The following is a 27,200-nucleotide window of genomic DNA, read 5'->3' as shown; positions in this document are numbered from 1 at the left end:
CTTTCTATATTCCGTTTAGGTAGAGAACTTGAGTCGTTTAAAAGCCGTTTAGTGGTCGTTTAGTGGATTTGTGGCACTTGGGTTTCACTCAGGACTCTCCCGTGATACCTCTGGTTGCCATAATTAAGTTCTAAACTCGTACGAATTAACAACATGGTCCTCATGAGTTCAAGCCCCGTTTGAACGCCGTTCGCAATACACAGGAATGACTATCCTGCTATGTATATTCAATGAGTTAATCAACATACATTAACACAGCCATGTAATTTGAGTCCAGTTGCTATGCTTAGTACACAAAGAGCACCTGGGTGGTTCAAATGTATACCGCCCCCTACTAGGCTGGTTGGTTAATAGTTATTTAAAAACAGAAATAAGGTTATTTAACTTTTTTAACATCTCAACAAACGAAGAAAATTATTCAGTACATTAAATGTTTTCTATTTTGTGACAGTGCTTCTAGGCGATCCACAGCGGTGAATGATTTTGACAACATACTGCCATCTGTCAAATATCGTGTAGATTTTAGAGCATAAAGAAGGCCAACTGCCATAAAGTGAAAAACGCTATCGTGTTTTTCTATACAGTCGATAAAACTACGAAATTCGTGGTATACTTTGCCCTATTACATTATCATCCGAGGATAAAATTCTTTTAGATACACAAGATACATTTCGAAACAGATAACAACGGGGTCACTAAAAAACACCATTAGAACTCAAACAAAACTCATACATTTGAAAGACATAAAACGGACAAACATGCAATAAAACAAACTTTGTTTAACGTAAAAGTCGATTTCATTTACGACCATAATGATAATCTAATTATTACGACCACAATTATTACATTAGCCCCAATCAAATTGCTTCAAAGTAATGCATTTCAAATTTATTTTCGTTTTAGCAACAGAGCCGAAAACAAACATGGCACCCCTATTTCAAGCCGGCTTCAGTCCGATCGACCGACATATTGTTCGCTTTGTCGATCTGTCATCCTTCCCAGCAACGGACGAAAAACGATTTCCATTATTTATGTACGCTTTTGCTAATTTTACGATTTAAATCACATCTTTATATTGTTTTACATACATCCAAAAATATCAACGTGTAAAATATATCTCCTTCTACTCACCGAGAACATCAAATCCGTAGCATCTGGTACACGAACACACACGGTCCGCTGCTCGGTGGACGAATATCAACAACGGTGCGGGCCTGCGGGTTTTGACAGTTCCGACAGGGAGGTTAGTTTTGCTCGTCGCACTGCAAACAACAGCAAAAAAAGCAATTCCTTCACAGTGAACCAGGGTGCAGCGGCGCAGAGGATATACGCGCATTCAACCACGGATATCGAATTCTGTTTTACGGTCGGCTGTGTGTGCCTGCATGAGAGAAGATCTAGATCTGCCACGCTGTGCAGAAGCGAAAAAGTCCAAGTCTGCGACGATTTGTGTTTTTACGCGCTGGAAACGGTGTCGGTGAAAACATCACTCGCGCGAGCCACGGCCGTGTCCGAACAAAGTTTGCGAACGAAATCCCAGACAATGGCGACGGGGCGCGTTTGCTCTGTCGATTGAGGTTGGCCGCCATTTTTAAAATGTTGCCACAGTGCGCGGCTGTCGGATCCCCCACGGTTGGAGCCCTCGGATCCCTAGCGAAGGAACATACAGCGGGATGCTGAGTGTGAGTTGTTTTTGTTTTTGTTAATTGTTGGTGTGATGTCGTGTTCGATAATATTACAACCCCGGTAGTGTGAACAGTTTCCTATCCATTGGCAAGTGTTACCCCGACTCCCGTATGATTTTTTCCCCAAATCTGCCCTTCTACTACGCATCTGTTTCCCGTATCCCCCCTCAGTTCTGTCATCGCGAGTAAACTTCCGATCCCCTAGAATGCGTTCCCGAACCCCGGAAGTTAGTCAGACGCGTTCCAGTGTTGCAGGATCATGCCAAAATTGATGCTGTCATCGGGTAGACTGTACATGTCACCGTGAAACGCCTTAACCGGAAACGGCTAACCTAACAAAGTACGCCTTGCTTTGGTGCGGCTGCGGGTTTGCTCAGATCAGTCAGGCAGTTATTTCGTAGTAGGAGAGAAAACACAGCCTCGTTGTAAAACGGTACATGATGCTCATTATTCAACCCCATCCCGCACGTTCCTTTTTCGCTTCACCATGACAGCTTGACCGAAATACCAAAGTGTGTGTGCAGAAATGTGAAGTTCAGCCTAACCACCACGATCGCCATTTTTGTGTTGCCTGATGAAAAAACAAAATGGCCGCCGCCGGGTAAGCGAAGTGGTTAGCTAGCTGTGTTCGATCGAGAAAAGTTTCCCTTACGTCGGCCATTCGGTAGAAAGTCGTTCGGGAGTGCACATGTGGAACATTCCGGTAATGAAAGAAGATTCTCGAGAGAAGGTGATTTTACCGTGCGCGATCAGAACGGATGTGTAGGGGTGGTACGTGCCATTTTGCACTGACTGTGACTCACTGTGGTTGAATATTTTCACTACTCTGTGAGGTGCGAGTAGATATGTAAAGTTCGGGTGGAATTCTTTATTTGCTCATATTTCGGGTGCGTGTCGGACGTTATGCTTCGGAGTTTACAGTTCTCTTACATAACTCATCAGGTACAGTGGGTTTCCGTGAAATTGTCTTTCAGTGAGTTTTATGTTGATCTAATTTACCTGTCATTCTTTTGTTCGTCCGCACTTGGTTGCGCTCTCTCTATCTCTCGCTCCTCTCGCCTTTTGCTGTGGCTGCTGCTGCTGCTGCGTTTTCGTAGCCAGCTGCGGGAAATACACTGCGTTTGAAGCAGCGTATCGATTGTGCTCGGCGTAGGATGGGAAGCAGCAGCCGCAACCACCATCACGCACCGAGAACCGCATGATATTTGTGCTTTTCCCGCATCGCCCCCGGTCCAGTTTTGACTGTTAGTTGTGCTGACCCTTTGGCTGTGCCTGTTTGTTGTTACAATTGTCAAACGTTATGAAGTTCTCCCGTGCCGCCCCGGACGGTGTTATTAATGAACACGATGCACGGTGTGCGGTGCTGCTGGTGTTGTGTGACACATGAGAAGAATGTTTTCTTCACGACGTAGCTACCAGACGTTGTGGGCTTAGGAAGCGAAGCATCATCCCCCCGGGTGTGCTGTGATACCTTGTCCCGCTTGTACCGCTTTGTGTGCGTTTGTGTGTGTGTGACGGGGTGTGTGCGACTGTGGCAAAGGGGACAATCATTTCCATTTCCACTACTCGCTTCGGTCGATGAACGCCGCGACAGCCATGTCCGGGCCATTGTTGCGGAATGGTAAGAAAATGTGTGTGTGTGTGTGTGTGTGTGTGTGTGGGTGCAGAAAAGCGCATCTTATGGCTTTTGAAGATTGAAGTGACTTTTTTGTGTTTATGTTTTTTTGCCAACGTTGTGTAGGAAGCACGGCAAGAGTGTGGAGGGGAAGGGGAGGTGTAGGTGTCTCTCGATAAGGATAGATGTATGCGCGTGTGTGTTTGTGTGTTTATCTATGGCTTAAAGATGAATTTTGGTGAACGAAGTTATTTCTCGGTTGGCCTCACTAACATCCTCCGCCTCCCTCTCCTTTCCTTCCTGCTTGCGGTTTGCGGGTTTTTATGTGCGTGTGCGAGAATGTGGATATTAAATTCGTCTCTCTGGTAGCCGCTACATTACAGCACCGCGTAATGGAGTAATGAGTTCAATTAATTAGAGGTGTTATTTTATTATTTTTCTTCTTTGATAATTCACCATTTATTTTCGGATTATCTCGAGAATGTAACCATTGCTAATTAGTTTCGTATATTTTTCTTCTCCGATCAATATGTAATAAAATAATAGTAAAATCATAATTTAGTTTGAATGATTAATGTCAAAGGTTGCGCAAATGGTGCCTAAAATCCAAATGTCCAAGGTCGTCATTCTGGGATTGATCTATTTTTTCTCCCTTGGCTTTTGTTGTAGCCCCGTCGTCAGTGTCGATTCCGTACTCTCCCATTCATCCTATCGATATAGTCAGCCATTTTATCTTTACGACAGTTGTGTGCTTTTCCTTTCCTGCCTCGAGTCGTCTAGCGGAAGAATCATAGAGAATCACAGAAACGAGGGGGATAATTATGAATCGAAAAACTAAATGTGTTTCAATACCGCCATCGCTGGTGCTAGGTGGGGAGTAGAAATTTTGCTGAAAAATGTGTAACATTATTTTCATTACCATCATTCACTTGTTCACCTTTGGCCATTTTGCGTTGGACATGAATGGTGGGAAAAAAAGAAAAACTAATTCATGCAAGACGGCCACATTTAAGTGTCTCTCTCTGTGCCTTTGGTTATACGTTTTAACTAAGTTACAATAATTATTTCATTTTGCGTTGCATACAAAGCAAATGCAGAGCGTTTTTTAAAGTGGTGAAAACATATTTTAAAGTGTAAATTAACTGATAGTCTTTTTAAATCACGGAAACTGTTTTTATGATAAAAAATGATTATTTTCGTGAAGAAATACTTGAACGTGATTGTGGGTGTAAATATGCATTTTTAGAAAATAATTACCATTGACACAAACACGATCACGTATTTTGCTTTTCTAGGTGTGTGTTGGGCGCCATCTTTATTTGCACTTTTATCGATTTGATGGCAATCAAATAAGCAAATTGCTGTATTATTTTATAGCTCAATCCGTGTTGGATTACTTTCCTGTTTCATCTAGTTTATTATAAATGCTTCTATTATAAGTCGTTAATATTGGCTCACGGCAATTTCATTAAATTGTTTATTTTGAAGGATTCCTCCACAAGTGCTAGATCTTGAACCTTCTGTTGCAAACATGTAATCCTATCCATCGATGTTCGTATCGTTCTAGGTTCCCATCCTTGTATGATTTTATCAAACACATACAAACCCAGCCCCCCTTGCGAATGCCCGAGCTTCAGCTGCTGGTTGGGACGGAAGTCGAGCTTTCTGCGTGCTGACAGTGCACCACCGGTTTATCCCTTAGCATCAGTCCCCCGCGCTAAGGACGCTGATCCGAAGGCGTACCCGTGCCGGTTGCGTATTTGCCGTTTAATGTATAAGCCACTGCCCCAGGGTAGTTGCAAATCGGATCTGCGCCAACATCGGAACCGTCGACTGGCGCTGGTCAAAAAACGGGCCATCAGGCTGGTGCAAACGTTTGCGGCCCGCCGTGCCATACCACACTACTTCCAGAAGCGCGTCAAGCATCCGCTGTCCGCAAAGCAAAGTGCCTCAACGCACAACGGTGCGACCGACCACGCGCCATCACCTGCCGATGGATCGACTGATGCCGCGGTAGGCGAAGTTCCGGTGAATTCAAATGCCATAACGAAGGAAAGTGAGGAGGAACGTCGTGACATTAGCCAAGTTCGGGAGGAAGAACCATCTTCGTCGGCACCTCAAGAGCAACGTATCGATCCGCCGAGTGAAGAAAGTACAGCACTCGTGCGGGCAACTCCAAAGACGACTTCGCATACCGATCGGGTAGACACGCTCAGCACCATCAAGGAGTATTACTCGATACAGTGTGCCATTCGGTTGTTGCTGGCAATGCTGCAGGAAAGGATGGAGGAGGTAGAGTCGATGCAAAAGAGCAAAGTCGTGGACGCTCCGGAGGACGAAGCACCCCTCGATAATGGTTCGCCGAAGCCGATTGAGAACGGTGTCGAAGCAAATGGCACATCCACGGAGGACGATCCAGCGGAGAGAGGACCGTTGGTTAAAACCGAAATCAACCTGTCACCAAACTGCTCAACCGAGGATGCCGATCCGAACAAAGAAAATAATGTTCCTTTAGACGGTACGCTGGAAACGATGTCACCGGCAGCGGTTGTTTTAAACCGTGTCAATAGCACACCGGTGAAAGATGAACCGAGGGACGACTCCCGCACGTACAGCTTTCTCGAAACGTCCAAATCCGACATACTGGATCCAACGTACACGTGCGATATAGAGCTGGAACCGTTGGAGCAGCGTAAAAATCGCTCGATCGTCGATTCACTGCTAAACAAGTTCAACCTATCGCCACCGGCGAAGGCCACCGTACCCTCCTCCTTTTCCGACAACAGTCTGGACGGTAGCGAGGGGCGCCGCAGTTTGCGCGATCGTACGAAAATTGCCGCCCGCCCGAGGTACATCGAAATTCCCGAGGAGCCGCGCAAGATGCGGGTCTCGAAGGTGTTCGGCAAGCTGCACAAAACGCTCAATCTCGATCTCGACTGCGCAAACTCCAACTCGTCGACCGAGTTCTATGGGTTCGACGAGGGCGAGATAGTGAAGCTGGACAAACCGAGCCTGCCGGGGCTGCTGCCGACGCCGATCGTGAAAAAGTCGCAACCGTTCGCTCCATTCCTTGCCTACGGCAGCAGTATGGACGCAGACAGTGTAGAAACGGGCGCGAAAACGCGAAGCGATCTGTTCCGCGAGGAAGGATTGATCTCGTTCGGTTCGCTGCCGCCGCGGCTCGAGTGTCCCCAGCGACCGAACGATATGGTGCGACCGCGAACCGTGGCCCAAAAGCGCATCCTGGTGCAGCGGGAGAACGATGTGCGGTACCTGATGATCGACAATGAGTCGAAAATATTTCAATTTCTGAAAAAGCGCAGCAAGAACATCGATGCCGCGCTCGATTTCCAGCGCATGAAGGAGCTGCAGGATCAGCAGATTCCGTTCACCCGCGACACCTGGCGAGCGCTGTCGTGGTTGCGAACGGAGAAGGGCCGCTACTACTTCCAAACGATTACCATCGATAACCGCACGATCAAGATGTCCGGGTGTCGGGGCAATCATCGGTATAAGACGCTTTCGCGGAACCCACTGTACTCTAGCCCGGTGGTGGCATCCCACGGCCATCGCATTCACTACGTTAGCAAATGTCACTGTCCACCGTTTCCCGAGGGAGTGAAGCTGAATATCTCAGAGGACAGAAACAAATCCTCCCAATCGGATGCAGAGGAACGGATGATGAACGACGCTGCCCGTTACCTGTATCGCACCACGTCCAACGATACGGGCTACCAAAACAAACGTTCCTATCCGGGCACCAAGCCCGGTCCCCTGTCCTCAAAGTGTCTGCAACCGTCACCCGACGACGATCCGACGCTAGGACAGCTGGAGGTGTTCAAAATGCCGCCGGTGGAGCTGGAGGTGTTTCCAAAGCTCAATCGCCCGCTCGATGGTTTCGTTAAGCCGTACCTGAAGATGATCCTTCCGCACGACGGTATTACGGAAAACTGGGCGCGGTTTGCCGTCTCAACGCTGACAGCCGATGGTGCTCGGGAGGAGGACAAAACGGTGCCCAGCGCGAGCGAAGAGCGATCTTTCGTGTTTGAGCTGCCGTACCTGAACAATCAGCGCCGCATGTTGATCAGGCGTCGCTTTATGGCGAGCCCCGGATCGCCAGTGCACTGTGACGTCGAGGAGTTTAGGAAACTGATGGACGAAAAGCTGACGTTTCGGGCAGCAATCGACAAAGCGTTGGAGGAAGGCAAAGGCGATGAAATCGATCCGGATGAGTTGGTGTGTGCCGATGTGCTTAGCGCCATTACGGATTCCGTAGCTATCGCGCTTGCGGAAGATATATTGGGGAAGGACGATCCGGAGGTGGATTATGTGAAGCGGGAGGACGGTGCGCGTCCATTCCGAGAGCAGATGACCATGCCAATCAAGATTGAGACACCGGCATCGGGAGCTGGTGGTGATGTGAAGCCTATGTCAGTTAAGAATGAACCACCGGTGTCGGGTGCTGTTGGTGGCGCTGAGAAGACCTGCACTCCACCAGCACCTGCAGCCAGCGAAGTTGGTTCAGGTGTAGAGATTACCCCTGCTGCCGAGCCCAGCGGTCCTGCACCGTCTTCGGAGAGCGGCAGCAAGACGGTCGATCCAGTCAAGTTGAAACTACTGTAAGCATAACCTTTTACATCATACTGTTTCTAGTTTGTGCATTCGTGTAGGGTAACTAATTTAACAATCTTTCATATAACATATTATTGCTGCTTCTTTTGAATTTCGTTGGATTGCTTTTTGCTATCACTTTATGTATGCTTGAAAGATCCAATTTAATGCAGAATTAAACGTGCTCCACACACTTTGTCTTGTTCTGCTTGTAGCCTGATGGATTCTTAATGCAAATTAATGTGATAAACTTAAACTAAACTAATGTTTGTATCTATTTTGGTATACATTTCCTTTAACCCATCAATAAACATCAAAATATAACAAATGCATCTTGAATTTTCGAATGATCATCACGTCTAGTATTGAGTTTTAGATCGTAGATGGTCATGTTTTTACGGATTATATACGTATCATTATGGCAATTTAAAACCTCGAAAGCTACATCCACCCAAACTTCAGGAATGCAAATGATTAAAAAAACCTTACCCTCTATTAATTAATGCTTGTGTCATGTTCCGCTTGTGTCATCCCATCACTCAAATCTCATTGTAACAGGTGTACTGACGTAATAAACGTTTCCCCCTTCCCCACTAGCCGCGAGATGAAACGTCTCAACGCAACCATTATCGAAGACCCTAGCGATCCCGCGGTCAGTTCTGCTGAAACCACCCGGCAGCAGAAGCAACAGCAGCAACGATGCGACCCGCAATACTGTTCCTTGGGCTGCATTTGCGACGTGCTGCACAGTTCTCAACCTGCTGCCGTGGCCGCTACCGATCGAAGGCAGCACTGCCGGCAGAGTGGCTGCATGTTTGGCTGCAGCTGTGGATTTGAAGAAAAGCTTGCCAATCAAACTCAGGAAGTGAAGGTAAGTACTTGTCGTTCAATCTGATTGTTGATGAACTACGATTTCTATTCCTATCTGGCACAAAAACCTTACCCGGGCTAGGCCTTCCTATACCACCAATCAGTGCTGCAAAATGTAATGAGCATCACGAGATATTCACCTTCGAAAACAATTAACATATCTGGTAGTTTGATGTGCATTGGTGATACTCAATGAAAGTGCGTCATGACATGACGAAAACGACATACGAGTGCTTGATTCAAACGAAACATTCTGACTGACAAGCTGAGCTTAACAGTGCTGCTAAATGTCACTGTTTCAGTCACCAACACTCATGACTGAAATGAAACTCAAATCAGCTCACGTACCCAATTGAGATGATCAATGACGAGACTCAAACAGTTAGAGGATCAATCACATACTTGGTGACATTTTGTTTAGCACCCAACCCTTGGTCACTCACTTGGTCACGATATTTTCTGTCGGTGATAATCACGACATTCGTGGAATACACTTGGCGTGTTGTCGTAAGCAACAAAATGATAATTATTTCTCGCTCTGTCTGCTCTGATTGTCTGTCGGATCAAACAGAGCGTGAAACCATGCTCATTTTGTTTCTTGGAACCACTCGCAAGCACCGCATATCTCCCATGACTATTGTGATCATCATCGACAAAAAATGTCGTGACCATGATATTCGTGGTTACCATGACACGACTGTTCAAGAGCGACAATCATTTGTGCAATAACAGTCAATGCTTTTGCGATGACATGATTGCAAAAAAAAAAAAGATTGTTATTTGACATTTTTCATGTGATGCCAGAACTGCTTAATCGTGCATTTGCCGATACTTAGCCATTAGACCACTTTTCATATTTTCACTCAGTCAACCAGGAAAATGGTGTTCACTTACAGGAGTATAGAAATTCACGCAAAACCACGAAAAAGGACCAATTTTCGATGAACATCTAGTTGACTTGAAGTACGGAAAAATCAATAATTCAAATGAATGTATCAAAAAAATATCATCGTGTCAAATGACATTTTTTCCGTGATTGTCGAATGAAAGCTAGAATGCAAGGCTTCAAAAAGTATCATTTTGTAAAATTTTATGTTGATGACTATTACCGTTCGCAACACTGCACAGTGGGCAACGGCCATACAAACGCCGGGATGAAAATCAATTCCTCGTGCTATTGCAGTTTTTCTTCATTCAATACAATTGTTCTTACTATACAGGGTAGTCCTACACTAAAATCGTCAAGACAGCGAATAAAACTTAATAATTATCGCTCACAACATTGCATTATTGCGTATCAGTTAACAGCATCAACAGTAAGTGTTTACGTTTATGTTTAGGAATTAAAACGAAGGTGGAATAAGTTTCTGACTGAACATGTTTTTTTAAAGTATTACGCGGTAAAAAAGTTATGTTTAAATAATTTTAATAATAAAAGTTTAATAATTTTCGGGATCGCAGATGGTCGCAGCTAATTTTAACGACAAAATGTAGGAAAAATGTTGATCTTTCTTATAATATACGACTCACGAGTGAAATCGAGTTGAATCATAAAAAAATCACTCTCCAAAATGAAAATATCCAAAAATTCAGCAGGGATGTTTGGTTTTCAATCATTTATGAACTTTAAAAACAATTTTTTGTAAAATATTCAGACATAACATCAAAGTATGACAAAAAAACCTTTCCAACGACACATTGATTATCAAAATCTAAGCATCATATACTAAAATATGATGGTTTATGTTCGGTCGAAAAATAGCTCCAATTTGGGACAAAAAACACAAAGTTTACACTTTGATGGCATATCTCAGTAAGTTTAAAATAAAAACGTGAAATATTTTGGTTTCAATTAAGTTTAAGTATCTATTTTAAGAAAATGATTATGGTGTTAACCTGCGATGAAGTTGGTTTTTCGATTTTTATACAGGCGTTTGCCCAATGTGCACTGGTCGCAACAACTGTTTGAGTCTCACCTCTGATCATCACAGTAGAGCTCGTGACGCTGACATTGTTTTGTTTCAGCCGGAATTTGCCATGGCTATGTCATTGACATTTTGCAGAACTGATCACAGTATAAAAAGCCATGACATAATGACTGATCATGCGATGGTCGCAAACATGTCATGAGCATGTATTAGTCACACCAATCGTTCTGAGTATCACCACTGATTATCACAATTGAATACGTGACGCTGATATGGATTTTGTTTCAGTCAGATTTTTTTATGACATTGACAGTGACATTTTACAGCACTGCCACCAATGCACTTGAAAATATGTGGCTTGTACTGTGGTATACTCATAGCAGGATAGTCAGTCCATACGGGGCTTGAGCCGATGATTGGACATGTTGTTATGTCGTACGAGTACAATATCGTGTGTATATTTTCTTGTTTTCCTTCAGACGGATCTTGCTGCAGAAGGAAAGGGCGAAGCCACTGCTCTGACCAGCGCGGACGTGAAGTATCTTCGGGAGAAAGCGACGGCCCGGTTGGCGAAAGAGGAACGTGAATTTACGCACACCGTCATCCTGACCAAAAACACAACCGTACTGGTGCACAACAAGGAGACCGAATCTCGTCGGCAGAAGAAAAAACCCAAAAAGTACGACGACTACTACAACGATCTGAGCATGCAGAGTTTGCTGAACGGTGGCAGCGCAAAGGACGTGTCGCAGTACATCAGTAAACCGCCGCCGAATGCGAAACCTCTGTCGCCGGCGGATCGTATGAGGCACGCGCACGTGCTGCTGACCAAACTGCCCCAGCTGGCCGATATCGAACCGCTGTGCATGGTTCACGATCTGTACCGATGCTTCTGCGAAGGCAAGGCTACCCAGGGTAAACCATTTTCCTTCACGGAAGAGGGTTGCCTTTCGCCTGGAAAGATTTTCCCATCGGATGGGTCGTATTCGGTCGACCATGCTTCGTTGGTGCTGATGCCGGCTGATAGCACGTCCAGTGGTCGTATGATGGGGGCTAAGAATCGCACGCCGGAAACAGCACAACCTACCTACGACACTGCACCAATCGCCAGCGTCCGTAAACGGTTGTATTCGTTTGAAAAGGCTTATACCGAGCCGGCTGCACACAGTAGCAGTAGCAGCAGCAGCGATGGCAAGTCTCCCAAGGGTGGTCTCCCTGTCAGCCGGAAACGACGGGATAGTTCGGAAGAATCCTACAAACCACCGAACGAACGGAAGGTTGCTAAGAAGAAGCTCCACACTTCGTTGGAAGAGAAAACCGCTACCGCCAGTGCTTCTTCCCTCCGTGCCCGACGTGCGTCAATGGTTCCCGGGCAGGTGTCTGCTCGGTCGGTAGCCTCCACTCGGCGCCCTTCAGTAGCGCATGCAGGACAATCAGCTAGCTCTGCACGGAAGAGTGTCCCATTAGCCATGCGACGATCATCGGTAGCTCATCAGAAGGATGATGATGTGTTCAAAGCACCCGGACAAAGTCAGTCCACCGGGACCGACGCTCAGTACACTGTCGTCAAACCGAAGCGAGCTTCCGGAGGCATAAATAACCTCATCCTGAAGCGAATTCCCTCAAATGCAAGCTTTGCGCCGATGGTACATCTGCCCTCAGCATCATCGAAGGCTACGGCGAAAAAATCAACACCACCCAGCAAACCGAAGGACCAAGGGGCCGCAGAAATACCGGTCAAGTACATGTCGGTGCGCAAACTGAAACAGCTTATGCTAAGTGAGTACAAAAACTCGCCGGATGTGAAGAAAACGCCCGATGATACGTCCAGCACGGAGGTCAGGCTGGCCTTCATAAACATTCTGCTGCTAGACACCGAGGAAAACATCGACAATGAACCACAGCTAAACATCCTTTCCGACGGCTCGAAGAAGCTGGTCATCAACGGCAATCGACGATCGTTTATTGCGCGACGGGCGTTTAAGGATGGCATGCCACCAGAACGGACCATGCCGTACCGCAACCGAACCACGTACATCGTGCAGATACTGTCGGCAAGCAATGGGTCGGAGGACGAAAGCACCGAATCGGAAGAACCTGCTGTCGAAAAGGCGCAATCGTGTGAAAGTGTTCCACAAATGAAAAACGAACCGGCAAAGGACCTAGACGACATTGAACCATACCCAGAGCCGCCGAAATTATCTGCCTACGCCCAAAGAGTATCCAAAGCGGTGACGCAGCACCAGAACGCCAGCAGCCCGATAGAGCAAACGGACCGTCAGCTGTGCTCACTGATGCGCCACATCAACGAGCTGCTGCGGCGTGAGACGCTCCACATAAACCCGGCCAAAAAGGGTATCATGCACATCTGCCGCTGGAACCAGCTGCTGAACGCGTTTGCACTCGCCGAGATCGACGTGCTGGATTTGACGCTTACCAACGGGCTTGAAATGACGGTTATCGCGACAGCTCCGTTCAAGCAGCAGCTCGTACCGAACGTGCAGCACCAGATCAGTGCGCGGCGGCTCACGATCGACAAGATGATTGTCGCCGAACGGCCATCGCTGCTGATGAAAATGGTCGTCTGCAATGTGGAGAACGTGAAAACGAACGAGCTCGCGCTAGTGCTGTACGGGAACGAAAATTTCTGGCACTTTTGCGGCTTTCTCAAGGTGGACGAAACGTCTTTCAAAACCGATTCGAACATCCCGAAAGCGCCGTCCACCATTGCCAATTCAAAGATTCGTACACGCCTCAATGACTACCAGCGCAAAACGGTGCCGGCGACGACCGCTAAGACGACCACAGCGCAGCAATCCACCAAGCAGGCCACAGCGAGTAAGCAAACGTCAAGCAGCAGTAGCAGCAACAGCAGTCATATTGAACCAGCACCGTCCACCAACATGCTCAGCACTCAATCGAACATTGAGATTGTGCCCAAAGCCATGCAACCGGTACACTTTCCGCTGGGGTTGCTGCCCGGTATTGCCGACACGCCGGAGGGCGGTGAGTCGGATTGCCGGTGGATGCGGATAAAGATTGAGAACGATTTCAGCCACATGTACCTGCCGAGCTGGCAGTGCTGCGTAACGTATGGCCGCATCAAGAAAGCCATTTACGATGCCAGTCGTACGGCGCAAGCAATTCGCCTCGACAATCCTGCCCCACCGAATCAGCCTCAAAGGCGGCAGCGACCGTTCATGTATGCGCTGCCTAAGGAAGGGAATGCGCTCTTCCTTGGCCCGTACAAAAGCTCGGAGACCAAGATCGATGTGATTCTTTGCCAGAGCGTGCAGGGCAGCCTGTACGAGCGGGAAGTGTACGAGAGGCAGAACAGAATACCGATGCCTGCCAACACCAAACGAACTGTCGGCTGGTGGGTCGATGTGGTCACATCGCGAGTAGCATCCGTGCAGGGCAAGATACGTCAGACAGCGTTCAATTCGTTCCGGCCTCGAGAAGCCATTAAGGCACCGAGCGGGACGGTAGCTAGCACCAGCTGCAATACCGCACAACGATCACTGCTCAAGCGAAATAACATGCCGCTGGCACCGGCAACCGTTGGTCCGGAAAAACAGGCACGGCAGTCAATCACTGCGGTCGAAAAGGACCAAACACCGAGCGCTAGTGTTCCGAACGACCTAGATGATGACGTTGTTGTTCTGGATTCGGACGACAATGACGAAGGTGAGAACTTGGGCACTGCTAAGGAGTCGACGGAGAATAGCAACGCAGCCAACGAACAACCCCGGCGGGAGTTTGCGGTCGAACAAATCGGTATAGATCTGTTCCGGCTGGTAGAAGGAACGATGAAGCAAAACCAGCAAGAGAAGCGCGAAATAGAGAAAGTGTTGAAACAGGAACGCGTCACGAAAAGCGTGTCGGGCGATCAGAATCGCAATGAGCCGAACCGGAAGCGTCAATCATCACCGCTACCGCCTGCAGCCAACTATGCACCCGCGGCCAAAGTGATCCGAATAACTGATGCCGCTGGTGTCGAAAGAACCTTACCGAGTGGTATAAGGATTCCAGCAAGCACTACGATCGCACGGAACAGTTTCACACGAATATCGCTACCGGGTCCACAGACGTTAAAGTCGGGTTCAACTACGATTACAAGACCGATCAACGGTGTAAGCACACTCACAATTGCCCCACTGAAATCCGCCGAAAGTAACGTATCGGTCAAAGTGGTGCAAAACGCTCTTCGCGTATCGCGACCATCGAATGCTCCGCCGGGTGTCCCGGTACGGGCATTGAGTACAACGAAAGCAAGTCTCGCCGACGAATTGTCCGGTCGTCAGCTTGTTGGTGTGGCAGGAGCACCGAAACCGAGACCGAGGCTGAACTCCGTGGCCGTTGAGCGTGTCAGCGTCCAGGTCAGCAGGCCTGCTCCGGTAGTGCAGGAATCAGACGATGAGGACGATGTAGTTTGGCTCGACGATGATAACGAAAGCAGCAACGAAAAGATGAAACCACCAGCCTCGACAAGTGGAAATGCTGATCGTACCGCAGCCAGCAGCACTTCCGTTGCCCCTGCCGCCACCGCCTCCGTTGTCGTAGCTGGATCGAACGCCATAAATGGCGTTACAGCATACGCACAGAAAACCATTCTCAGCCAGGAACAGGTTGCAATGATAGCGCGTCGAGTGGACCTAACCAAAACGGGCCAACAGGACGGCTACAGCTTCAACCCTACGTCCGGTTTGCTCAAGATGAAGCGCTCGCTGTTAACTTCCATCGAAAACGATGCCATGCTAGGAGAAGGTACAACGTGCGCCAAGTCAGCGATCTCTGCTGTCGTGAATGGAAAGATGGGCGAGGTTAGAATATTGAGCAGCAATGCGAAATCCTTGTTGCCATCAGTATCGTCCACTTCCGTGAATGGAAAAGCCGTTGTAGGTAGCAGCAGTAGCAGCAGCGCAAAACCATCAGCAATCCCTGCACCAGCATCTGCGTCTCTAAATGCATCCGCTACTCCATCACCATCATCGTCGTCATCATCCTCAACGACCATTACAATGCCGCGGACTAAAGTGGTGCCACGTGTGTCAGTTACCGCCGCAACAGCGAGGTACGGTGATGTTGCTGGCGCTCGCCGTATTTCAGACGGAGGCGTTGGCAACAGTGTCATCCCGCCTGGATCGGCTGGAACAGCAGGCGGGTTGCTGGATAATCTGAAGTACCTGAGCGAAGCACAAGAGGAGAAGCTGCTGGGCGAGCATCCATTTACCAGGGGCGTGCTGGAGTCGAAAATCCCCGGACTTGGACTGGTGGAGGTGGTGCGCTTTGAACGCGAGGTGATCATACACATGAAGGAACTGACGGTAAAGAAGCAGCTTGTAAGCGTTCACAATCTTGAAGCTGCCGTGACGCTGCTGAACCAGTAAGTATTGCACGAACAATTCTCCTACATCGTAAATAGCATCAATTTGTCTGACACAACTTCGTTGAATTCGTTGTACCACACAGGTTCATCCAACGCAATACGTACGCGTTCAGACCGTACAATTTAGCCATACAGTGGAAGTTCAAGGAGCGTTCGCTACCGCTACGACCAGAAGAACGAATGACCAGCGTTATCAACCAGTTTTGCGTAAGTACCGTGTCCGAAGGAACGACTGATCGAACAGGGAAAGAGTACATTAATGTAACATACTCTGTTTCTTCCGCTTCCATAATCATTCTAGATTGTTACGGTGTATGGTATAATTAATGTATCTAAGCAGGAGCAGCTGGAATCGGTGGAATCCACCCTGCCAGCATTGTACGAAGATCTTATGAGGATGAAGCTAGCCATGCAGTGTTACAATAAGCAACTCTACGAGGACGAAAAATGTTACGAAAACGATGACAAAATTTACGATCGGGTAAGGTTTCATTTTGACGTTTTTTTTGTTGTTGTCTAGCTATAAACATACACACAACAATCAAATTAAACAACATTTTTCTCTTTCCAAATCAGGCGGTTGGAATTATCACCTCCGCGAAGGCAAAGAGCAAGTGGTTGCAGCAGCAGCGTGAAAACTTAATGAAACAACGTCGTGCTAATCAGGCGAAGCTGCGCCAACTGAAAGAAGCTTCAGGGTCTGCGGAAGCAAAGGATTCACCGGAGAAGTCTACACAGGATAAATCTGCCACGGAACAGTCTGCTAAAGATACGTCTGCCAAGAATGCGATCGCAAAGAATACGACAGCAAAAAATGCGACCGCAAAAAATGTGCCCGCAAGGAACACGGCCGCAAGGAATTCTACCGCAAGGAATTCAATCACAAGGAATTCGACCGCAAAGAATACTCCTGCGACGGACGTAAGCGGTAGCAAAGGTGGTCAGGAATCCGTGATCGTAATTGACGACGATTAGTATGTGAAAATCGAGGCACTATGTGAATTGCTCCACGGTTTGCCGGAATGATCTAAGCAAAAATAATTGATTTTCATTGAACATTGGCGCTTGTGTGTGCGTTAGCATTTCGTGTACATCGTCCAAAGTCCAAAGCACTGCAACTTGTTTGTTGTTATAATTTAAAATTACCCAGCTCGTTGCTGCTGTCGGGGGTATCATCTTAAGGACCTCTGTTAAATGCTCCCCTGGCGCGGAAATGGCAACTAATGTATGTTTTGTGAACCACGGTGTGGTGTGTTATCGGTTCATCAATCAATTTGAACTCGGTTTTCTACGAACTGATGGCTATTACAAGGGTAATTAGAAATGTATGATAGAAATTCAGTACGCTGTAAGGCCGGCAGGGTTTGAATCCGATTCGCGATCTCCAAGTAATCGTGGATGACTCTTGTGGTTTGTGAGGTTTAAGGTTAAGCATTAGGCCTCACAAATGGCAAACACTATGTATGATGTTTAGAAAAGTTAATTTGTAGATATCACTCACACCAAAAACGATAGTTTTGAATTAAGCATTGATACACATAAATGGTTAAACATAACTGTACTGAACTTTGTAACTTTAATGTGTCCAGAGAGTGGAAGAACAAATTAAAAAAACACACACAGAATTCAAAAGTAGTGGTATTATTGTCTTTTTCTTTTTTCGCATGATTGCCAACCGAACCCGAGGGATTGGAAGATCTCGGGAACCATCTTCTACAAGTCATTCCAGTTGTAAGCATACTTCGAAAAGTTGAACATCATTGATTAGCAGTTCCTGTAAGTAACTGAAGCCTGTCTAAGGATTTGTGCCGGTGGCGTAGAATCCTGGAATCCCGATGAACGAGTCAAATACTAGATTCTTGAGTACATCATCAACGACTCTACTGAAAAATAGTGATATTCGTTTGAGCGATGTACAAATAATGAATGATAAAGGTACTAAACCCTTCTAGCTCCAGTACTGAATAGTCAAGATCGTCATTATTGCATATAGATTTAGGAGATATTGAACTTAGGTTGCTCTTTCCTGCAAATCACCTAATTTTTGGATGACGAAGATCTGGAGTGTTCGAAGATTGTTGCAGGCAAAAGATATATCCTTGCACTGCATCATCGATAAGCAACGGCCCAGAAGTATATTCGATATAACGACCTCTACAGGGCCGGAACGGGTTCGATTGACATCTGGATCATCCCTTAATATGAAGGTTTTGACTGTTCCGATTTATATATTTTATACATAAGCCGGCATGCCCACCTAAGTCGTTACACCAAAGATGAAAAGAAGTCTAATATATGTATTAAAAAAGCATCAATAGCACGAGCATATTGTAAACAAGGATACCGAACTAGCCAATTATAGCTATCGCTTTAGGAGCGGAAGGCAACAAAATTAGTGTAAAAAAAATTACGTGTCGAATGATATTAAATCATGGATGAATTATATTAAGCTCATGCTCAACAATTTATATAAAAATGAAGATCAATAACCGTTTAAGTAAAAACGTTATTTTTAAATCAATTTGAAACAAGTGACAAGCAGGATGCCGCTTTTGACATTTGGGCAAATATTGACAGCCCGAAAAAGAGCGCCCAATCGGAAGGGGGTCGTAAAGAGCCGGTCTTTTGTTGAGAGCGTTTGTAAACAGTTCCCGGTCAATCGCTTTCTGTATCGTTTGGGTAAATAAAAAAGTTACAAAATGAGTCGTGCACTAAACCTTAGCAATTTCCCTCCCAGCGCTGAAGTGATTGGGTTCTCAGCCGTAAGTATGTTGCTGCCCCAGGTTTCCTTCATCTCGCCTTAACCACCTGTGCTTCTCGTTCCCGTTGCAGCGCGATCATTATCCGGATATAGTGTTTACACGTGAAATGTTGCACCCTCCCGGACACAGCCGGCGGTCGGAGAGTACGCGCGATGTGATGGTGCCCGTGACGGAGTCGCTTCCGAAGCGCATACTGGCCATCTTTATGGAGCTCGGTTTGCTCGAAGCGCTCGGCGAAGCGACCCAGTCCGAATCACGGTTTGTTGCCCGTGCCGCCACCTACCTGCAAATGATTGGCCGACGGTTCAAGCAGTACTGGCAGTCGTACCCGTGCGAACTGTCCATGGATCTGGTGGCAAAGCACTCGCAAACACGCAACTGGCAGAAGAGCACGATACGCTGTCTGAGTTGGCATCCGCTGTGCTTCAAGCTGGCCGTTGCGACCATCGACGATACGGTGCGTATCTACACGCGCAACCCCGGCGTAACGCCGATCCTGCGCAGCAGTCTCCAGAAAGCCGTTACCTGTCTCGCTTGGCGACCGTACACCGGAGGCGAGCTTGCGATCGGATGCCAAAGCGGCGTGCTCATCTGGAGCGTCGATCCGACGAGCCAGATTACGCGGCCCCTCTCGCAGGCGGTTCATTTGCAGCACGGACGGCACCAACCGGTCACCGCCGTTAGCTGGAGCAGTAACGGAGAGCTGCTGGTGACGGCCAGCATCAACGACACGCATCTGCTCGTGTGGAACGTGGATCAGCAGCGATGCGTTCCGATGCATCGCGTGAAATTGCCCTGTGCCCTGGTCAGCTATGCGCCGCTCGGTTACAACATGATCGCCAGTACAATTGGCAAAGATTTCTACCTCTGCACGGTACCGCCCGAGCGTGTCACGCGAGTCGGCTGGAGTACGGCAAATGGTTCGCTACAATCTTTCGTCTGGTCCCGGGACGAGAAGCATCTCCTCTTTGTCACCACCGACGATATGAAGCTGTTCTACATGCGGCTGTCCGGTTTGAAAAGTAAGAGAGATGCTAAAGCACCAATGAAACAACAAAACAAGCACCTTATTTAACGTATTTTGTTGGTGTTTTCTCCTCCACAGGCGCATCGTACGAGCTGGCCTTCCCACTGGTGGATCTCGACCAGAAACTTACTGACGGTGGTTTAGCGATCGGTGGCAAAGCGCAATCACTCGCCTGGTGCCCGCGGGACCGCTTTCTTGCCATATCGTTCAAAAACACCGCGGCCATTGCCATCTTTTTTACGAATCTGGCCGGACTGCAGATTAACATCGATCCGTACTGCCTCATTTTTGGCGTGGGCGTAGAGTATCCATCGTGCATGTGCTATCAGGAAAACTATCAGCAGGAGTACGACTCGGACGCACAGTCTGTGCTCACGATCGGCTGGTCATCCGGTCGCGTTGAGTACTATCCGTTGTAGGGGTTACATTGATGCCAAGATGGAGCAGGACTACTACCACTACACTCACGTATGTTAAATAAATCTTTTTTTACTATGTCGATATGGTGTTCTAGTACGGATAGCGAGAAAGATAGAGAGATAAAGTTTCTGCTTTATCGAACATTCTGATATGGATAAAATGGGTAGCGTCTGTTGAATATTGAACAGGATCATCATAAATCATGTCAGGTCAATGAATTCCCTTTCTTCTGAGACTACGGACTGTTAATTGAGTTAAATGATTAGTACATAAATTGAGTATCTTAGTTGCTGAAGAATATCCGAAATGTCCTGAAACAAAAATAACTTATCTGATAGCTGTAGCTGCAATTGTTGTGGCCCCTGTTCTACAGTTTGTAGCTCCTAACTGTCCAGATGTGACCAGATTTAACTATGAAGCCGTCACATTCAGCCTTAGGTGGAGGTCGTTAAGTGTGTGCACTGGCATGTTTGCAGAAGCTGCAAAAGACCTCGCCACTTTCGGAAGTTTTGTGGCAGCGACGGTCTATAGCTGTGGCATTTTCCAACATGGCGATAAAGAAATATTGATGTCCGCATGGCATTTAAGTAAAGTATACTACACTCCTGTTAACTAACGATACAACAACAAACTAGGAACGAAGCATGCGTAATCAACTGGAAACCGTAGAAATCAACAAGGATGTATGCAAACAATCAGAAGACGTTGCTGGTGATGATGCAGCCGCTAAAAGCCCCGAAAAGGAGAAGAATTTCTACAAATACGCTTTTTCATTCATGATATTGTATTCTTCATCCTTTTCCATTTCTAGAAAACACACACTTACAAATTTTCACTGCCGCAACACCATGTGTTTTCTTTTCGTAGTAATGGCGCGATTTCCTTCTTTTACACGATCCAACTCTAAGTAAACCATGCGGTATAAACGAAGCCCAATTTTCAAACTGACAATCACCGGTTTTGTTTACGTTTCGGGCTGTAGAACCAGCTGTGTTGTGTGTTGTTTGTGGAATTCCTTACACTGGAACATCCTCCATGGACTCCAAAATGGACACAAATCCTGAGCCGACGGGGAGTAAAATGGCTGTTGATTGGCAATCCTATGTCGGCGATTTTGATCGTTTATGCCGGCTCTGCCTATCCCGGGAACGGTTGATCTCTATCTACTGCAACGTACAGGGACGGAATGTGTACTTTATAAGAAACTTTGTAAAGTTTGCACTCGATTTACTTAAGATAAAGGTAAGCATGGCATGTAGTTGAGATGTAGTTTTAAAATGAATAATGATTTCCCCTCGTATCCCCGAAACAGATAAACAAGAACGATGCGTTGCCAAACTTTCTGTGTGAAGCATGTGAGAAGAACCTGAACGTTATTGTAAATTTCAAACGCAAATGCGACGATTCAATACAAATTCTGCATCGAATTCGGGAAGAGAAAGCTAAAACAAATCGTTCCGAGAAGACTGATGTTTTGCCACGCAAAAGCAAAAGAAAATCGGCTACCAAACGAGTGAAGCAAAATTGTGAAGAAATACTTAAAAAGGTAAAGCATAATTTTGGACTTTTTACTTGATGGTGAAACGAGAATAAGCTCACGTATAATTACTTACAGTTACCCCATGGAATACGGGTACAGAAGAGATCAGCCAATCTAACTCAAAAAGATGTCGAAGAAAACACTGAAAATGAAGGATCAGAGCGCATCACATCGTCGGGAGCATCTATGTGTGCATTGATTGAGGGTCAAAACAAACCGGAAGTACAAAATGAAGCTGCAGTTACAGAGCAGGATCGGGTGATAGAGGCATTAAATGACGATGGAAAATGTGCAACATACGAAGAGGAAATAGAGTTCACCTATACGGATGATAATTTAGAAGAAGTCGATCATCCCGAAGAAGTTACAATCATCATACAAAACGAATGTCCAATCGGCACTAGTGATGCGACAGCTTTAGAATCAAAGAAACCCGTTACCAAGGAGAAGATAGCGTGCTCCGTATGTGGAACATCGGTGAACAATATCCGGTCGCATATGGCCATCCATTCGGTACGGTCGCACCGATGCGACCAATGTCCAAAAAGCTTTACCTCGCGCCACAAGCTACAATCGCACATTAACGGTGTACACTTGCGCAAGCGTGACTTTAAGTGCGAAATCTGTGGCAAAGCCTTTCTGGAGAACAACAACCTGAAGGGACATATGCGAATACACAGCGGGGAGCGAAAGTATGCGTGCGATCTCTGCCCGAAGCGGTTCCTGTTTGCCGGAACGCTACGCAGCCACATGCTGACGCATTCGCAGGAGAAGCACCACAAGTGCGAGATTTGCGACAAACTGTTCCTGTTGCGCACGACGCTCAACAAGCATCTGCGAGTGCATACGGGTGAAAAGCCCCACAGCTGCAGTGTGTGTGATAAGCGCTTCCGAACCACCACGCACCTGGCCGTGCATATGCGTACACACACTGGGGAGAAGCCGTTGTGCTGCCGAATTTGTGGAATGGCTTTTGCGCATCATAAGGGTCGTAGCGTGCACATGAAAGCCAAACATCCCCAAGAGCTGGTGGCGCTCGGTTTGATCGATGATAAAGGGCATTTAAAGTGTACGGATACGGTGGAGATGGTTGCTTCGAATGCTAAGTATTGAGTTGTCGGGAAGTGTGTCGAATTCTTTAGCGACTTTTTCATTATAAGTTCGTCTTAATGAGCCATATGGGCCATATACATATTTTATGGCTCTGTTTGCCATAGGAACGATCTCGTGATACAGTCGTCAACTCGCACGACTTAAGACCATGCTCGTCCTGGGTTTAAGCCTCGTATGGGTCGTTCCCCCGAAGCAAAGTGATTGTCTATCTGACTGCGTGGTACTTAAATAAGTCTCGAAATCCTGTATAGGTCGACATTAACGCGGATGTCGTTACGCCAAAAGGAAGAAGAATAAAAAGAAGAAGATCGCCATATTTAATGCACTAAATGTATGTGTAAACATTAAACGTCTGCGTAAAACGTCTTGTCAAATAAATACATTGTTATACATTGCCTTAATCGGAATTTCGAACAAATCTATCTTGAGTTCAATGAAGTTTTGTGCGGGTTACTCGAATTTTTGAAGAAGATTTCCTGAGAATCCTGAAGATTTTGAGAACTCATGACTTTTGAAATGGCGGTATGGCAAATCGGATACCCCGACCAAGCCGATGAACGACATGATACGATAGATGAGACATGAGAGGCATAAGAGGAGCTGAACTCATGCTCTTACCAGTAAGTTGTTTGCAGATAAGTTATGTAGCTAGACCACAAGAAGAAAGCCCTGTCGACGGAGGTTGGCGCAGAATATTCAACTGCTTCCATACAGCAAATGTTCTGGCCTTCTGGCTAGCAATTAGACCTTTACCTTCTTACTTATTACTTACTTACTTACTTACTTGTGCCAGAAGAATTTTCTTTTGAAGACTGATTCCCGTTCTGATGCCTGTTCTATAAGGATGCGAACCGGGAGATATACATATAGGCTTTATTGTGCAAACCAGACTGGAAATAAAATATCTGCATGATCAGATGTTTAAAAAACTTTTAATATACGTTCTACTATCAGTCATCTAGTGTCAGTCGTTGAGTACAAAAAGGATATCCTAAAGAAACTAATCACAGTGCTGCTGTCATGTTTTGAATGGAGATAGAGTTTAATAATTCTTTAAGTAGTTTAACGAATGGACATTTCACGATATTTTTCTCCAGAGCGCAAAGGACATTACAAAGCTAAAACGTCTGGCATTATAACCAAAATGGCACAGATGGGACGCCATCGGGTCGTCCTAGCAGATATGCCCTCAAGTTGCCTTTCAGAAAATATTGGTTGTAGCAGGCAGGTAGACGTCCCACTCGACAACCAGGAAGTGTCTATACAAGGTCAGCGCACCTACGGATAGGCAGTAAAAACCAGGCAGAACAATAAACAAGAACAAGGCACTAAAACGCATTGAAATTCGTTGAACCTTGCTCCGGTATGCATTCCAAGCAGAGATAAAGCAGATTTCAAGAAAAGCACTTTATTCCACTGTGAACGAACGGGATAAAGCCACCTCTCCACTTGCAGACCGTAAAGACACGTTCCGGTTTTCGCTAGAGCATTACAACTTACAGCTGCAATGACGATTCCTCGAATGAAAGGGAAATTGCGTTCTTGCGCTTTGATTGTAGTGGTAAAAATAAATAAAAGAAAAAAGTTGATAAACGATGGCATTCAATTATGTATAGAATTTACTATGAATTTGGTGCATTAGAAATAAAAAAGATGGAACCTCCTTCTGCTGCAGAGTTTCCCCCACGCTGATACATCGCAGAAATAAAAATAAAGAAAAAGAACAAAACGAAAACAAAAACACAAATACCATAGAAACGCACACAGTCGCAGCGCAACTGTCAACCGGGGCCGCCGAATGCGGCGCAATGACGAAGAAGACCGCGGAAAGAGCATTGCGCCCAACCGGTTTGCCAGACGAACCGACCGAACCAAACCAAAACCGGTGTGTGTGTGTCCTTTTCCGTTCTCCCTTGCAGCGTGTATCCCTGCTGGCCGGTTTTCAGTAAAACCAAATCTCATCCCCAACGCGCTGTAAAGTGTTAATTTCCACTATTACATTGTCCGGCCCCAACTCAGTGCGTCGTCGTCTTCTCGCCGTGCACGGGCGTGTTCGTTCTTCCATATCTCTTTTGCCCATATCTTGGGAGTGTTGTGTGATATTGGAACATTCGGGAGCAGCACGCGTCCGACAGCAAGAGCAAATATTGTGAAACTGCGTGAAACATTGCTTTGGTGCGCACAAATCGAAACCAACTACCTCTCCGAAGTGGACTGATTTGCATTCCTAGTCATTACATCCGGGGCTTCCAAACTAGCTGGAGCACACCGTGCCTTAAGGTTACAACCCCTGGATTAGAGCCTTAAAGCAAGAGAGAGAGAGAGTTCCTTGCAAACACATCCGACAGCGAACGTGCAAGAATGGCCCAGAGAGCACTGCGCCGGGTGTTTGTGTACGGTACGCTGAAGCGCGGCGAACCGAACCACCATCTGCTGGCCAATGCCGACAACGGGTACGCCAAGTTCATCTGCAAGGGCTCGACGAACCGGCGGTTCCCGCTGATCGTCGCCACCCGGTACAACATTCCCTTCCTGCTGGACAAACCGGGCACCGGCAGTTACGTAACGGGCGAGATCTACGAGGTGGACGATCCGTTGTTCGAGCAGCTGGACGTGCTGGAGGACTACCGGAAGCTGTACGATCGGCAGGTCGAGGATATTAATGTCGGCATTGAGGGGGGCAATCTGCCGTGCTGGCTGTACCTGCTGCGCAACTGTCCCGACCGGCTGCTGAAGCTGCCGATGCTGACCGAGTACCGGAACTCGCTGGAGCAACCGTACTCGCGCCGGCCGCCCGGGAAGGTGAACATCTTCGAGGAACTGCTCAAGGGTGATGAGTAGTGTGTGTTGTGTTTATGTGTATGTGTGGGTTAAGGGGGTAAAAAAGGTGTAGTGATAGGTGGTTAGCAGGGTAAGGGAAGCAGAACAAATCTTCTGCGTTCTGCATGTTGTCGAAAAAAAAACCCTAACGGGTTGTTTTACGTGAATCCTACAAGGTCGCACACGATTTATTTTGTACTTAGTATTACATGGTGGAGTGTAATAATGATAATAAATCAAACAAACGTCAATTTATTCCGAAGTTCCCAAAGCAACGTCAAGCCATACACAATGTGTCCGTGGGCGGAAGTGCGGAACCAATCTTAAGCAGTTAGAATAAAACAAGAAAAAAGCAATTAATACCTCCAGATTCGCTCGTGTTAGAAAAAAACATTTACTACTACTTCAAGGCGTGCCTAGACGAAATTATCTATTGCCGGCGAGATAATGAGATTGGCATAGTGCGCTAGCCTTGCCCCGTACAAGCGTACAGCGCACGAGATCATTCACCACACAGTTCGCCAGTGTGCTGATTCGTATGCGGTTGCGTGTAGTAGCGGATCATAGTTAGCGTCGCTCCAAACATGTCCACCACGCTTCGCCGAGTGTTTGTTTACGGGACGCTGAAGAGGGGCGAACCGAACCACCACTGGCTGACGGATGCGGCCAACGGGCAGGCCCGCTTCATCGCCAAAGGACGTACGGTTGGGCGCTATCCGCTCGTCGTTGCCACCCGGCACAACGTGCCCTTTCTGCTGGACGTTCGCGGCACCGGGCACTCGGTCGTGGGCGAAATTTACGAAATCGACGATCGCATGCTGGGCCGGCTCGACGTGCTGGAGGACTATCCGCAGCTGTACGATCGCCGGCCAGAAGAGATACGGAACGAGACGAGCAGTGCGGTGGAGTGCTGCTGGGTCTATCTGATACGAAGCTTTCCGAAGCGTTTGCTGGAGCTGCCCCTGCTGGAGGAGTACCGGGACACGCCCGAAAAGCCGTACGCGGAATCGGATGATATCGTGTTTGATGAGTGATCTGTATTGGATGGGGTGGTACGGTTGGTACGATGCCGCCAATAATAGCAGGCGCTGGTACTAATTAGACATTCAGGGCGCGTGCACAACAAAAATAAAGATAAGCTGCAGCGGCAAAGAAGAGCCAACAGATTCGCAATGAGTCGTCAAACATTATTGAAGGTCATTTGAAATCGCTTAAACACATCTTTTATAATCTACATTGGGGAACATGATGGGAAGGAACAGAAAGAAAAAGAAACACGTAGAAGATGTCACAAAAGCTTTTAATTGTCTAATCAAGTGCTAAAAGCTTCAACTTTTAATTTGAATTTTATGAAAAAAATAAACTGTGTTCAGCAAGTGCAATGGGCCTGATCAGGTAAATATTTAACAATTTTAGATCA

The 27,200-nt window shown here is 46.8% G+C and overlaps 5 protein-coding genes across 12 annotated transcripts; all 5 read left to right on the top strand.

The window, feature by feature from the left end:
* Positions 1-1,237: 1,237 nt before the first annotated feature.
* Positions 1,238-17,730, top strand: LOC3291138 (uncharacterized). 8 transcript variants are annotated; one of them, XM_061659244.1, is made up of 7 exons: positions 1,238-1,680; positions 4,868-7,919; positions 8,470-8,782; positions 11,189-16,095; positions 16,182-16,305; positions 16,400-16,579; positions 16,675-17,730. In XM_061659244.1, exons 1-7 carry the CDS (start codon positions 1,674-1,676, stop codon positions 17,071-17,073), a joined length of 8,982 nt encoding a protein of 2,993 aa, XP_061515228.1. In that variant the 5' UTR covers positions 1,238-1,673; the 3' UTR covers positions 17,074-17,730. The 8 variants fall into 8 exon arrangements, with proteins under 8 accessions (XP_061515228.1, XP_061515230.1, XP_061515227.1 ...); XM_061659246.1 differs by lacking the exon at positions 1,238-1,680 and adding an exon at positions 2,142-2,286; XM_061659243.1 differs by lacking the exon at positions 1,238-1,680 and adding an exon at positions 2,350-2,456.
* Positions 17,731-18,356: 626 nt separating this feature from the next.
* LOC1272488 (aladin) lies at positions 18,357-20,386 on the top strand. Its single transcript, XM_311401.6, has 3 exons — positions 18,357-18,860; positions 18,931-19,882; positions 19,966-20,386. The coding sequence occupies exons 1-3, from the start codon at positions 18,798-18,800 to the stop codon at positions 20,304-20,306; spliced, it is 1,356 nt and encodes a 451-aa protein (XP_311401.5). The 5' UTR covers positions 18,357-18,797; the 3' UTR covers positions 20,307-20,386.
* Positions 20,387-21,179: 793 nt separating this feature from the next.
* Positions 21,180-23,378, top strand: LOC1272487 (zinc finger protein 235). The gene is made up of 3 exons (XM_061659251.1): positions 21,180-21,549; positions 21,620-21,853; positions 21,923-23,378. Exons 1-3 carry the CDS (start codon positions 21,343-21,345, stop codon positions 22,958-22,960), a joined length of 1,479 nt encoding a protein of 492 aa, XP_061515235.1. The 5' UTR covers positions 21,180-21,342; the 3' UTR covers positions 22,961-23,378.
* A 446-nt stretch (positions 23,379-23,824) lies between these two features.
* Positions 23,825-26,953, top strand: LOC133393605 (troponin C-akin-1 protein-like). Its single transcript, XM_061659252.1, has one exon. The coding sequence runs from the start codon at positions 25,322-25,324 to the stop codon at positions 25,799-25,801; it is 480 nt and encodes a 159-aa protein (XP_061515236.1). The 5' UTR covers positions 23,825-25,321; the 3' UTR covers positions 25,802-26,953.
* On the top strand, positions 26,365-26,953 carry LOC1272485 (putative gamma-glutamylcyclotransferase CG2811). The gene has a single exon (XM_311398.4). The coding sequence runs from the start codon at positions 26,365-26,367 to the stop codon at positions 26,812-26,814; it is 450 nt and encodes a 149-aa protein (XP_311398.4). The 3' UTR covers positions 26,815-26,953.
* Positions 26,954-27,200: the final 247 nt, after the last annotated feature.

The sequence above is a fragment of the Anopheles gambiae genome, chromosome 3, assembly GCF_943734735.2.
Source record: "Anopheles gambiae chromosome 3, idAnoGambNW_F1_1, whole genome shotgun sequence".
In the NCBI taxonomy this organism is placed as follows: domain Eukaryota; kingdom Metazoa; phylum Arthropoda; class Insecta; order Diptera; family Culicidae; genus Anopheles; species Anopheles gambiae.
Note: the sequence above shows the minus strand (reverse complement) of the source record. Positions and strands in the feature narration are given on the sequence as shown.

Bases quoted from the DNA above. Each gene is read 5' to 3' on its own strand.
- LOC3291138 (XM_061659239.1), top strand. From the start codon at position 2,589: ATGCTTCGGAGTTTACAGTTCTCTTACATAACTCATCAGGTACAGTGG. The intron at 16,096-16,181 runs GTAAGTATTGCA...TGTACCACACAG, and splicing joins GCCGTGACGCTGCTGAACCA to GTTCATCCAACGCAATACGT. The intron at 16,580-16,674 runs GTAAGGTTTCAT...TTTCCAAATCAG, and splicing joins ATGACAAAATTTACGATCGG to GCGGTTGGAATTATCACCTC.
- LOC1272488 (XM_311401.6), top strand. From the start codon at position 18,798: ATGAGTCGTGCACTAAACCTTAGCAATTTCCCTCCCAGCGCTGAAGTG. The intron at 18,861-18,930 runs GTAAGTATGTTG...TTCCCGTTGCAG, and splicing joins AAGTGATTGGGTTCTCAGCC to CGCGATCATTATCCGGATAT. The intron at 19,883-19,965 runs GTAAGAGAGATG...TCTCCTCCACAG, and splicing joins GCGGCTGTCCGGTTTGAAAA to GCGCATCGTACGAGCTGGCC.
- LOC1272487 (XM_061659251.1), top strand. From the start codon at position 21,343: ATGGACTCCAAAATGGACACAAATCCTGAGCCGACGGGGAGTAAAATG. The intron at 21,550-21,619 runs GTAAGCATGGCA...TCCCCGAAACAG, and splicing joins TCGATTTACTTAAGATAAAG to ATAAACAAGAACGATGCGTT. The intron at 21,854-21,922 runs GTAAAGCATAAT...AATTACTTACAG, and splicing joins GTGAAGAAATACTTAAAAAG to TTACCCCATGGAATACGGGT.
- LOC133393605 (XM_061659252.1), top strand. From the start codon at position 25,322: ATGGCCCAGAGAGCACTGCGCCGGGTGTTTGTGTACGGTACGCTGAAG.
- LOC1272485 (XM_311398.4), top strand. From the start codon at position 26,365: ATGTCCACCACGCTTCGCCGAGTGTTTGTTTACGGGACGCTGAAGAGG.